The sequence below is a fragment of the Rosa chinensis genome, chromosome 7 (assembly GCF_002994745.2).
Source record: "Rosa chinensis cultivar Old Blush chromosome 7, RchiOBHm-V2, whole genome shotgun sequence".
NCBI lineage: Eukaryota > Viridiplantae > Streptophyta > Magnoliopsida > Rosales > Rosaceae > Rosa > Rosa chinensis.
In genome coordinates this window covers 27,342,544-27,355,272 of record NC_037094.1, presented here as the reverse complement: position 1 = coordinate 27,355,272, position 12,729 = coordinate 27,342,544, and the positions used below count along the sequence as shown (strand labels likewise).

Below are 12,729 nucleotides of genomic sequence, written 5' to 3'. Positions count from 1 at the left end.
CTTGGATTAAGAACAAATCCTTTAGTTGCGATTTTCCCAAGATCGGAAAAAAAAAAAAACCCGTCCTTCTCTCGCCGCCGTGGGAACCACTCATGTGGTCGCTGCTCCACCGTACATCGTGACGGCGTCGTTTTCGGATGTATGGTCAGTAAGAATCAGCTTTAATTGCCGACAAAGTCACCCATTTTTATTCGACGTCTCAACGTCTCTCCTCGAAACTCGGTTTTATGGGACCTCCGATTCTGTGCCCCCCCTCGGGCCCTCCACAAAACGACAGAGACATACACCATCCTGGAGGTGCTGATCCCCTGCGACGCATGCGGTGAAAAAAGGAATGGACAATGGTACGTAATATCTCTCTGATGAGTAAAACGATAGTGCATAAACGAAAAAGGCTTCTCGGGTTTTCCATTCTATCCTTATTGGAGCTTTCTCTTTCTTTCTCTCTCAAGTCTCAACCAAACCATGGCTGAAACTTCCGGCGACGATTCCAAACCCCACTTCATCTTCTGCTACGTACGGTACACTCAAGCGAGGCTTCTACAACCACAAGCTCACCAAGGAATTGATCGACCAAGACGACGCCGTCTTCATCGGCCCCTACATTACCCGCCACACCTACCCCCTCGTCTGCGGCCCTCACGGCATTCAGTACCTGATCAACCTCCCCGGTTCGGGTCATCGAATCAACGGCGAGCTCTACGCACTTGTGACCCGGGGGCTCGCCCGGTTCGACGAGCTAGAAGGCACCTCGGTCGGGCTTTACGAGCGGCTCACGGTTGTTGGTGGTCAATGGGGACAAAGAGGGCGTCGTTCCGGTCGAGGCCGAGGCCTATTTCGCTCACAGAAGCTTCGGTGAGGCCATTTGGGAGAGGATAGGGAAGGAGGGTTGAGCGAGTTCACGGAGGATGAGGGGAAACGGTACGTGAAAATACAGGATAGTCCTCATTCGCGTCGCAGTATTCTTGAGGACGTACGTGCGGCATTTTGTGAATGGAAAGTGAGGGGCAGTTCGGCAGATGGCATTGTAGATCATGTATCTGATTCGAACTGGTGTTTCTGATGCTTCGGATAAAACCCTATGGGGAGGCTTCCATTTTGTCTCGTCGTCTTTCTCTACCCTCTTTGTGGTAGATCTTTGCTTCATCTTTTTCTCAGAGATATCCTCTTCGAAATCGATGTTGCATGTATCGCTTGTCTTACATCGGCAAGATGGCGGATTCACTACTGCTCATCTCGATCTTCTTCTTTTTTCCCACTTGGTTACAGAGGCCAGTACTTGCCTGGCTATTTGATGTTGTTGATTGAAGATGACAATGAGATTTGGACTGTGGAGATCCTGTGCGTGTTTGGATGAGTTCTATTAAGGTGTGCCTGCGTTGGATTGATTTGGCGGTTTTCCAAAAGCGTTTGGCGGTAGATTTCGTGACGTCTCTGTGTCACGATTAGTTTCGGCTTGTGGCGGTGACGACGACACTAGTAATTTGTACTTGAGCTGAGGCTTGTTAAGCATGTTGAGTCTTCGTTGAATAAAACAAAAGCCCTATATCCTTCTTTCATCGCTCAAAAAAAAGAAAAGAAGGTGTTTTGGATTTTAATTTTTATAATTGTTTAGTAAGAGAGGCTCAGTGCTATCTACATGTATTATAATTTATAGCTTGATCTTCTAATAAACGTGGAAGTGGGTAGAACTTTAAACGAATAAGAACAAGGTTAAGGGTCCAAAGGTCCAAAGCAAGCGTGTGCTTCAGAAGCTTGAGGTGGTGGTGAGTAAATTTGAATCCGCTTGAGGTGAGCGAGACTATTTCTTCTTTAGTGGTTGCTGAAGATACCAATGCTGAAATTGTGTTGGCTGATTATCTTAATATTGTAGTTGCAGCATTTATGCCATTTTGATCCTCATGGCTGTTGTAGATAGTTTTGAAAGTACTTTATTATTTTTAAAAATGTTAAATTACTTAGGTGTTGACTCTTTTTCTAATTCCACAAGAATGAGTCGTTATGTGTATTTTCAATGACTATGGACGGTGATCGAATTTTTTTTTTTTTTTTAATTGTATCATATGGTATACTGTATACAAGGTAGTGCCGTAATGTTAAACGGCAGCGTTTTAGACTTGTCTGACCGTGTCCAATTTTTACCCGCTTCTTTCGACCCACATGAAATTAAGCCCAATTTCAGCTCTGACCCAGAAACAAAGAGAACAAAAAGGCTTTCTCCGAGACTCCGACTTCCAATTTGATCCCATTTGCAGCTTTTTCTTGATTCTCTCTCTCTCTCTCTCTCTCTCTCTCTCTCAGCCAAAACCATGGCTGACATCTCCGACGACGAATCCAAACCCCACCTCATCTTCTCCTACGGCACACTCAAGCGAGGCTTCCACAACCACAAGCTGACCAAGGAATTAATCGACCAAGACGACGCCGTTTTCATCGGCCCCTACGTTACCCTCCACACCCACCCCCTCGTCTGCGGCCCCCACGGCCTTCCCTACCTCATCAACCTCCCCGGGTTGGGTCACCGGATCAGGGGCGAGCTCTACGCCGTTTCGACCCGGGGACTCGCCCGGTTCGACGAGCTGGAATGCACCTCCATCGGGCACTACGAGCGGCTCCCGGTTCAATTGACGGTCAGTGCGGACAGAGACGACGTCGTTCCGGTCGAGGCCGAGGCCTATTTCGCGCACAGAAGCTTTGGGGAGGCCATGTGGGAGAGGAACGGGAAGGAGGGTTTGAGCGAGTTCACAGAGAATGAGGCGAAACGGTACGTGAAAAGACAGGATAGGCCTCATCAGGGTCGCAATATTCTCGAGGACGTCCGGCATTTTGTGAACGGAGAGTGAGGGGCAGTTTGGGAAATGGCATTGTCGATGAGGTCAAGTTTTCTTGCTCTGTTTTTCTTTTCATATATCCGATTCAAACCGGTGTTTTATTAAGCCGGTCCATGTCACACATGTACATTTCTTTTCATAAAAATTGAGATAAATTTCGTCATACGTATCAGTTAATTCGTATGTCTTGTGCATTTTGAGTTGCAATTGCTCGTTTATTTTAGTTTTGATGAGTTTTGAGCAGCCGGGTCATGAAGTAAAGCCTTCGAATGGTTTGCTTGAGCTAGATGAAGGGTTTCCAAACCACCTCAGATTGAGGGTTCTTAGGCATTTAAATATGTGTATCCCAGTATTAGTTCAGTATTAGTTCAGAATCCAATTTTCAACAGAATCCGTTAGGCCTTGCATCAGGCTAATTCCACTTGTACATCTTTTATGATCAGCAATTTGGGCAAGCAAATGATACCAAACTCATAATCTTTTCCATATTTGTGAATCTAAATCCCGTTTCCAGTTTTCAAGCTATAGGAATGTGTTAGAGCCACTACTAATCTGCATTTCAATAACAGCCAGCTACGTATTAGGTTCCTTTGAATAGAGTTCATATGATTCTTGTATATGGAACAGAATAAAGTGCATTAGGGTATTTATCATACATAAGATGTATAACTATCATTATATATGAGATGTATGATCATTAGCTTCTCAAGGTAAAGTAAGAGAGAGGTTCCCTCTGGTCTGATCATCATCATATTAATAGTGCATAATGGAACTACTTCATGCTTGGAACATTTAAAGCTAAGTTTATTTTCTTTTACATGCATCTAAACAAACAGAAATCTTCTGCATACATAACGATAGGGTCATAGAGCTAAATAATTTGTTTCATGGTCAGCAAAGTATATTGCAAATGGTATATTCAATTATTCAGGCTCTTTCGTTTACTAGCTTTGGTTCTAACTTCTTTAACACATAGAATGTATATAATTGCCAACGTTCTGTTTGACTACTACTTTAGTCTTTGCCACCAAGTTTGAATTCAAAATGTTCAATCTATATTCTATAGGATATCATATAAATATAAATTTTACAAAGGCCATTACCCAAATAGAAGGGAGGTTTAATTTCGTTTTCTCCTACTGGGGGAGTTTTATATCTGATGATAATGCTGGATCTCTTGAAAGAGTGTGCAATCTTTGCCCTGCGAACTCTAAGCTTGATAGCTTTTAATGCTCAGCAGTCTGTCTAAGCCTTTGGCTGAAGTATTCAAAGTGAATGTGATTCCTGTTTTCCGGGCAGTTGTGATACAAAATTACAAATGCAGTGATACCTAGCCCAGTAGCTGTCCTATTGTTAACCAGCTGGGCAGCCAAGAAGGAATTCTTTCCAATGGCTTGGCTGAACAAGATGGATGGATACCTAACGAACTCAGATATTGAAGGGGCCTGGTTCTTTGTATAGTTCCATGTGTGTGGACACCTCTCGCACCCAGAATTGCTGGGTATCCAAACAAAGAATCACCTCTCATCTGCAGTCCTAGACAGAGTTTCGTTAGGCCAATTCCACTTCCATCTTTTATTAATCACTAACTATAGCTGGCAAAGGACATTAGTCATGGAGAGTCTTTACATGCATTCTGCACTTTGGTAACGGATTAAGCCTTCCATTTTCTAGAGATTCACTCCACCAGAGTCATGAACAGTGTGGTATTTGTGAATCAAAATAGCCTTATTAGTGTTTTTTTTTTTGGGAGAAGAAGCCATAGGAATGTGTTAGAATCAGAAATTTATTATCAGCGATCAACTACTAGGGAATGGACTAAGAATTAAGGGAGTATTCTCAATTTATGACCTAAGAAGCCAATTTATTGTAAGGTTCCATGTAAATTCAACTATTATTAATACCAACAGAACTGTTTAAGCTATACATATTGAGATGAATTGGTTCATCGTTGTACGAATGACAAAAATAAGGCCCAAAATTCTCACTTTACGATTTTCTGGTCAATCTCTAATCCCCAAAATTTTCACTTAGACAATTTTCTGGTCAATCTCTAATTTCTTCTGGTATGTAGACTATATATGATGATGCCTCACAGCTAGGTAGAACCTCTTTTTCTTCTTTTCCTCCGCTTTCTGTAGAATTTCTTCAGTTGTTTACATACCGAATCCCTTGCTGATGCCCTTGCCTCAATGAATATTGAGACAAAATTCATACGGTGGTTATGGTTAAAAAGGCAGTCACGGTCGGGGTCGATACAGAATTAGTAAACATAAAATTTGACATTTGTGACTGACCTGAGACAAAACTTGGCTCACAGGGTCAAAGCAACTTGAAATATGATTCAAGAGTTGAATCTAACCTAGTATAACTTTGAAATTCTCTTACATGCCTTGCAATCTTAGTAGTTCCTGTGCAAAATACAAGTTCTACTACCGACAAAGCTATAGTGACAATTGAAATACTGGTCCTGTATCCGACTCATTCATATTCCCTGATGAACCATTCAAGAAGTGGCGATAAAAGGTACTCTTGTCCATAACTTCAAGTCCATCTCTGATGACACGCCATTTTAAAAGATAGAACATAGAATCTGCTTGGTTCTGTGGACTGGGTGGATCAGACTACCAAAAAGTATGAAATTAGTCAGGAAAACAATATCCAAACAGATTCAAGCAAAACAGATTCCCATAGGTGCTATAATGATACTCACTAGAGATTTAGCAGGCAGAAACAAATCCTGAAAAGCAAGTTCAAATGCAAGAGCCTCCTTTACAGGATTCTCATGAAGATCACCTCCACCATCCATTGACAGCCTTAGGAATTTTCCAAGTTGATCACCAAATAACGAACTGAATAGTACCATCTCATCCATTCGATTCAGCAATTCGAACCTAAATGTTTTTAGTTCCTGATGTGTACACCAAAATAAATTTGTGATGAATCTAGAAATTTAGTGGTTGAATACATCAGCAACTAAAACCCTGGAAAGTGATAACTTGGCTGCACTTAACATAAGGTACCTGTCCAAGGACATTCCCATTAAATCTGGCACTATATTTCCTGAGGACAAGTTTTTCAATGAAGTCCTTGTTCCCAGCGCTTGAAGCAACCATGACAATGCAGCAACTAAAAATAACCTTGCGTCCATGCTCGTCACTCATTGTACAGCAGTCAAGCAGTTGTATTAGAGCATTGAACTCGGAGGGAAGGGCATCTTCAACTCGATCAATAAGGAAAATACCAAAAGGCACTATCTTCACCGCTTGCCCATTGCTAGTGTACCTGAATATAAAAAAAAATTCAATAGTGACATGCTTCGACAAATACCAAAAGAATTGAAATCCATTCTGACCCATAGTTCCAAGAAAAAGAAAAGTGTTGGTGATGATGCATCAGAACTCCCTTACATGCTTGAGAAACATGTCTCTGTGTCATCATGCTTGGACATATCAATTTGAAACAGTAGGCTCATCCCATCATCACTCACAAAATGCTCCATTAAACCTTTAACAAGATCTGCCTTACCAACTTCCGTAAGACCCAACAGTAAAAATGTCTTGGCAGGTCTACATGGGAGACCCTGTGGTGGAGAATCAATAGACATGAGCAAGGCGGCAGCTACTGTACCAATGAATTCGTCCTTTACCATCAGATTGGACAAAGATGCCCGCAGACCATTGATACCATTCTTAGCCATCTTCTTAGATCTCCCCAATTGATCATCCCGAGGTTCAACAGATTTCTCCAAGGAGCCAAATGCATTCTATACCAACCAAAAAATATACACGATGTAATTTTCACAACTTCACAGTAAGTCTGCCAGAAGACATTGATAATGGCATGCTCAATGTTCTATTTATTAAAAAGCAAAAGAATAAGTATGTACTTACCACTGTGGCATTTTCATGAGTTGCATTTTCTAATAGACTATCTATTATATGCAGAACCTTAGAAACTTTGGCCGGATCCTTCACCGCCTTTTGATTAGCCAGAAATTCAGGAAAACTTCGTTTCAACATGGAAACTTTCTGCAGCCAGACCTTCTCTTTCTTGTATGTTGATCTTAATTCACTTGAAGAGTTTACGAAGTCCCTTAATTCCTGATCATAATCTAATGCACTCATCTTCTCAAATCTAAAATAAGACAACTCCTCTGTCCCCACGGAGGCATCCATATAGAAAACACACGGGCCATCAATCTCATTAAGGCGATCCTTTAGCATAGCTTCTACATTGGTCTGAAGATAGCTCTTTATACTTTTTGTGCCATCCTGAAACATTAATAAAAACAATCAACATTCACCATTACGAGCTACCAGATATAAGATTCTTCGTTGCAAATTGATTTGACATTACTGTTAGCCAACCCCTATGCCAAAAGCTAAAGTTGTTAGGAAATAGGTTAACAGTGTATATCAAGCAAACAATTTCAAGTAACTCCTAAACGGTCGAAAAAGGTTCAACAAATGTACGAAGCTCATACCTACACAGATGTCCTCTTAAAAAGAATCTACTGAAATCAGTCTAGTTCCACCTGTGGTTTGGCCATTCTTTCAATGTTACATGTGTGCTCTCAACAATGTGTTCTACCAATTCAAGGACAAAGGCCTACTATCAATCTAATAGGAGTGAAGAAAGGTTGCACGTCACATGCAGGGGTATAGGCATCCTTTCACCTCCATTCAATTAGGCAGGCCAATGTGCGCCCAACAACAGCCATATAACATGAATAGGAGATTAAATTGACCAAGGGAAAGTGAAAAAATTGAGAATTGAAAGAAAATAATAAGGGGAAGTATGAAAAGTAAAAAGGGGTAACATTGACAGAATTCTGAACAGACAAATGTAAAGAACATCTATGTGTATAAGATTCTAGGTGACTCATAAAAACACAACAGCATACTTACACGGGTAAAATCCGAATCAAGTAATATAGCTCTAACTGCAGCTTCAGATGGGCATATGATGAGGCGCTTTTCTGTAATGGAGCATGCGATGTCCCTCAATAACAACCTCGTAACACATCTGTAGTGCAGAAGTGAAAGGGGCTCGAATGCAATGACATCATTCAGAGTTTCAAATAAATCAGTCCTAAAATGCTTTCTTGCCTGTGGAAACACGGAGAAAATTTGTTTACTAAAGAAAATGAGAGCAATGATTCAAAAGGCCACATTTTCACCTTACCTTTCGTAGAATCAAAAGGTGACGGCAAACACCATTTGGTGAATCTTCATCCAGGTCTTTAAAAAAACAGTTTTCAACCATCACAGTACATTTGCAACAGCGCAACATAAATGGATCTTGCACAACATTTGATGTCAGAATAATCACTATCTTAGTGAAATCAACATAGTGTCCTTTCCCATCGCTCAGTCTTCCATGGGTTAAAATTTCAACCAAAATGTCTACATCAGATGGACGAGCAACTTCAATGTTATCAAGCAAGACAACACCAAAAGGACTCTTCTTCACGGCTTCTAGGAGATGCTCCCTAAATTCTGACTTCGGTTCATACCGTGGGAAGTCATATTCATCTTCATCCGATACATGATCTGCACACTTATATTTTACCATGTTGAGTTCAGTCAACCTGTCCTTTTCATCAAAAAATAGCTCAGCTATAGCTTTAGCAAGCTCTGTTCTGCCACAACCAGGCCGGCAAAGAAATAGAAACGAAGCAATTGGGTGCGCCCCAGGTCCAAGCTCTGTCAAGGCACCGGTGACAGCAAGTTTAGGAAGCTCTTGCCCCACAACCCTCTTCGCAAATGTGGGGCCAATATCTGGGAGAAATAGTGGTTCCGTAGAATGAAGTAACCATGATTTTGGAATACCAGTCAAGGACCACGCTACCTACACAAACGGAGATTTAAAATTCAAGAACCATTCTTAAGCAAGTAATCAAACAACTGGGAAAAGTAAAAGTGGAAAACTTATGCACCTTGGCTATCATAAAAGGGTAAATAGTTAACAGCTCATTTTGATCTTTGCCAAGCACATGTACAAGGGAAAAAAGCTGCATAAGGTCTGTTGGTTTCACCACTTCCGGTTGCTGCAAATAAGAAAGAAGATTTACGCGCACATGCTTCAGTGCCTCTACTTCTTGAGTTCTTCTTTCTGATCTCCGCCTGGACTGCAAGACTAGCTTCCATTTCCCCTCGAGTGTATGCCACTTTTCCTTAAGATCTTTGTACTCATCTGTTACCTAAAGTCAGCACCAAAACCACATTAACCAGAGTAATTCCAAGACTGGCTTTTACCAAGGAATTAATAGTACATATTACATAGCATGCACCAACTTACATAGTCGATCCAGCATTGGCTGGTAGGAGCCTTTTCTTTCTTACATTCATTCAACTCAATATGTGCGCGGATGAGTGAGTACACGTCGAAACAATTCTCTACACCCATGTCAAAATCATTAATGAGTTCAAAACATGCTTTAGCTAAGAGGTGAACTGCCAGCTGTCCCGGTAATGACTTCTCAGTCTTATAATTCACATCTTTGGTGGCTGCCAATAAAACTAAAACAAAACCAGAAAAAGAAAGAGGATGGAGCATGTTAGAAACGTATAGTGAAAGAACTGTCAAAGAACTATATGTAGCAGTTTGAGCTAGCTAGTAGCCCAACCATCAGAGTATCTCATGGCAATGCTGCAAGCGAGAGACAGGGCATCTTCGGGGATTTGAACACCATAAGTGATCTCTAACTCCTCCTTATCTTCACGAAGCTCACCCATAAGTTGCAATGTCGACGACGGCGGTTCCATATTCGTTCAACTCACAAACACAAACCCCTGCATAATGTCAAGCCCCATGGCAGACATAAAGCACTCATTACTCTCGGCTTGAAGGCTAATCAGAAAGCTAAACAAAACGGAGTTGGGCTGAGCAAAGTCAAATTTAATTTAATTTTTTTAAAATTTGTTTTCTTGTAACTAATTAATCAATAGTGCACAGTTTTGTTGTCTTCAATGTTCAAAAGACAAACAAACTAGATTATAGACTAAATAATTAATTAGCTATGAGGGGGAGATCAATGTACTATTGTCCTTTGGGGTCATTAGTATATTCATCTATAATTCTATATGCACAGCAATGCCAGCAACCAATACACAAGCGAGAATATATTACCCTAAAAAACCTAAAACCAATTTGAGGAAGAGGTTTCCAAATCTTGGGAGAACAACCCAAATTCACGACCTTTTCATCAACCAAGTTTATAAATCCACAATACGAAGCCCTTTAAAGTAAGAACAGCAGAACAACAAAACATCCAAGAAGCTAACTTAGACAATGAGCAACACTGATGAGATAACAAATAAAGAAATAAGAACAAAAACAATGAGTAAAACTCACCGGGTGGAGACGCACGGCAGCTTCAGAAATCTCTACGACGTTGTTGGAAGCGCTGAACTTGAAAAAGGTTGAAACTTTTTCAGTTCGATTACAAAAAAGGTTGAGACTTTGAGGCCGTCGTTTTTTAGAACCAAAAGGTCGCTTCAGAAAAAGAGAGAGAAGAAACGCTGTGGAGGGAAAAAGAGAGAGGTGTGTTGAGGACGCAATGGTAGAGAAGTAATATTGAACAACAACAGGGTTATAAGATAAGTTTTTTTTCTCTCCTCTATGTTAATGTTTTCATTTATATTTGGAAATTCTTTCTCTCTGCCTTCGTTTTGGCGGGAAACAATTTTAAAAGAAGACATGAATACTACTCGAAGCTAGACCACCAACCGATGTCTGATTTGGTCGTCCATCTAGCCTCCTAAACCATCGTTGGCGGGTTAGGTCATCGAGGTTAATTGACCTCTTAAACCTTAGGTCATCTCCAATAAGAGGGCTAAAATAAGATTTCTAAATTTTTTTTTCTAAATTATGAACTCCAATAACAAAAAGTCCAAAAGGGGGTGGAGAGGGCTGAAAATAGCCCTAAAAGTGGCTCTTTGGCTCTTGTGGGATCCACAGAAAACGAGCATTAATTAAACTTAATTAAACATGGCTGTTAACAGTGACTCTTGTCTCTTGTCTCAAACATTAATTTTAGTCTAAACTAAAATATTAGTATAATAAAATAAAATCATAAAATTAAAAAACACAATGTAAAATCATAAAAAACTTGAAAGGACTAAAATTTAGCTCTGCCTTACTGGAGTCCTTTTTGAAGAATATCACGTCGATAGATTAATAAACTCAGGCCAGAAAGGACCATTACATATCCTCCCTCTACCATCTCTGGGTAGAAAAAGAGTTTGTGGTATACCACATTGATACATAGATTAGATCCGATCATTTGACGGTACCCATGCTCAGTTGTTCAAGAAAGCCTATAAACTTTGTTACTAAAGACAAGTAAATAGGCTAAGTACATAAAAACTTAAATGAGACCCGACCATAGAAGGTTGACCCACTCCTCATGAGGCCCAAAATAAGGCCCAAAGACCTCATCCCAGCCCAAAAGAAGTAAGCAAGCCCAAAAGGCCTAGTCAATCCTAGCGTTGTGCAGTCATGATCCAGCAGCCCCATGCCACGGACTGCACCGCCACCGGACGCTACAAAGACCACCATATTGAAAAGCTTCAAGTGCAACCACAGGGCTAGTTGCACCATTTGGACTCCCTAGCCCACGCCATGGAACGTTGAATCTGGTTGGACCCAGATGAACGAAAAAGGTTGGATGAGGAATCTGATCTGCCAAACCAGCAACTCCGACGCCGATAGTGTCGCTGCCGCTACCATACTCGTCCAGCGATAATCACAGCCGTTGGTCACTAGAGCGACAGATCGCAAGCTTGCCTCTTCTTGCGTCACCGCCGGCCGCGCCCAAGCGGAGCCGCTCACCTACACAGCCTCCTTCGAGCCCAAATCTTTTTTTGACGTCTCAGTCCAACACGCCATAGATCGATCTGCCTTTATAGTTAGAGTACTACTTTTAGATCCCCAAAGCTTATGGCCTTCAACCCAATGAGCCCCAAAGCTTTATATATAATAAGAAGGGGCATACCTTTTTTGACGAAAAATTAATCGACAAAAACCTCTCGATCATAAGAAAAAATAAATGAATCTTTGCCGAGGAAATATTGATCAGATAAAGCCCTAGCCCCATATAAAATAAAAAAATGGAGACACAATTTCCGAATGAAATTTTTGTCATGAAAACTCCCAATGAATAATAAAATAAAAAAGATATGGTTATAAAGAGAACTTTTCATCGCCGAAAGTCTCCGGTAAAAAAGTAAAATATAAAAATGAATGTACTCTAGAATTTCCATATGCTTACATGCACGACCAGATGTCTACTTCACTGTTCACACGACCACCTTTATAGTTAGAGTACTACTTTTGAACTTGTAATCAATTAACTTAATAAATGTACAAGATGATATTAGAGTGTTGTAGATATTAAAGCCATTTTCTAGTTAAGTATCTGATCAAGCCAAAGATATTATTATTCTGCTCTGATCAAGTATCTGATCAAGCCAAAGTTTAAGAGTTCCCAAGAATTATTCTTCTCAAGTTCATATATTGCTGCTTCTATAGCCTTAGACGACTTTGGATCTCTTGGAGCATCCTACACTTTACTAGGAATAGATACAGAAGATCAACAATTGATTCAGAATATTTGGCTTTAGCATTAAGAATGGTTCCATATACTTAAGGAGACAGACCACGAGTAGTACGGTTAGGTAACACATTTAGAGGGTAACAACATTATGACCAGGTAATTAAACCGGAATATATTATCATACACATGTATGAGTCCAGAACTTACCTCTGGAGCACATTGGTCAAAAGAAGCATCAGAGGGGGATCTTGGGCCTTCAACACTTACTTGGACAACATTATGACCATTCTCTACAACTTTCTGTTCTACAATTTCCTCAACATCTTCCTAGACAAT

At 40.6% G+C, this 12,729-nt stretch overlaps 2 protein-coding genes and 1 pseudogene across 2 annotated transcripts; 2 read left to right on the top strand and 1 right to left on the bottom strand.

Moving 5' to 3' along the window:
- Window positions 1–388: 388 nt before the first annotated feature.
- LOC112179733 lies at window positions 389–1,559 on the top strand (annotated as a pseudogene).
- A 750-nt stretch (window positions 1,560–2,309) lies between these two features.
- Window positions 2,310–2,843, top strand: LOC112177716 (putative gamma-glutamylcyclotransferase At3g02910). The gene has a single exon (XM_024315976.1). It carries the CDS (start codon window positions 2,310–2,312, stop codon window positions 2,841–2,843), a length of 534 nt encoding a protein of 177 aa, XP_024171744.1.
- A 2,339-nt stretch (window positions 2,844–5,182) lies between these two features.
- Window positions 5,183–9,601, bottom strand: LOC112177715 (chaperone protein ClpB1). The gene is made up of 10 exons (XM_024315975.2): window positions 9,463–9,601; window positions 9,135–9,355; window positions 8,773–9,036; window positions 8,019–8,684; window positions 7,742–7,942; window positions 6,725–7,105; window positions 6,242–6,597; window positions 5,855–6,116; window positions 5,545–5,742; window positions 5,183–5,455 (listed from the first exon to the last, which is right to left on the bottom strand). The coding sequence occupies exons 1-10, from the start codon at window positions 9,599–9,601 to the stop codon at window positions 5,276–5,278; spliced, it is 2,868 nt and encodes a 955-aa protein (XP_024171743.1). The 3' UTR covers window positions 5,183–5,275.
- Between the last annotated feature and the right edge of the window lie 3,128 nt (window positions 9,602–12,729).

Bases quoted from the DNA above. Each gene is read 5' to 3' on its own strand.
- LOC112177716 (XM_024315976.1), top strand. From the start codon at position 2,310: ATGGCTGACATCTCCGACGACGAATCCAAACCCCACCTCATCTTCTCC.
- LOC112177715 (XM_024315975.2), bottom strand. From the start codon at position 9,601: ATGGAACCGCCGTCGTCGACATTGCAACTTATGGGTGAGCTTCGTGAA. The intron at 9,037-9,134 runs GTAAGTTGGTGC...TGCTGACTTTAG, and splicing joins GCCAATGCTGGATCGACTAT to GTAACAGATGAGTACAAAGA. The intron at 5,456-5,544 runs GTGAGTATCATT...ACTTTTTGGTAG, and splicing joins TTCTGCCTGCTAAATCTCTA to TCTGATCCACCCAGTCCACA.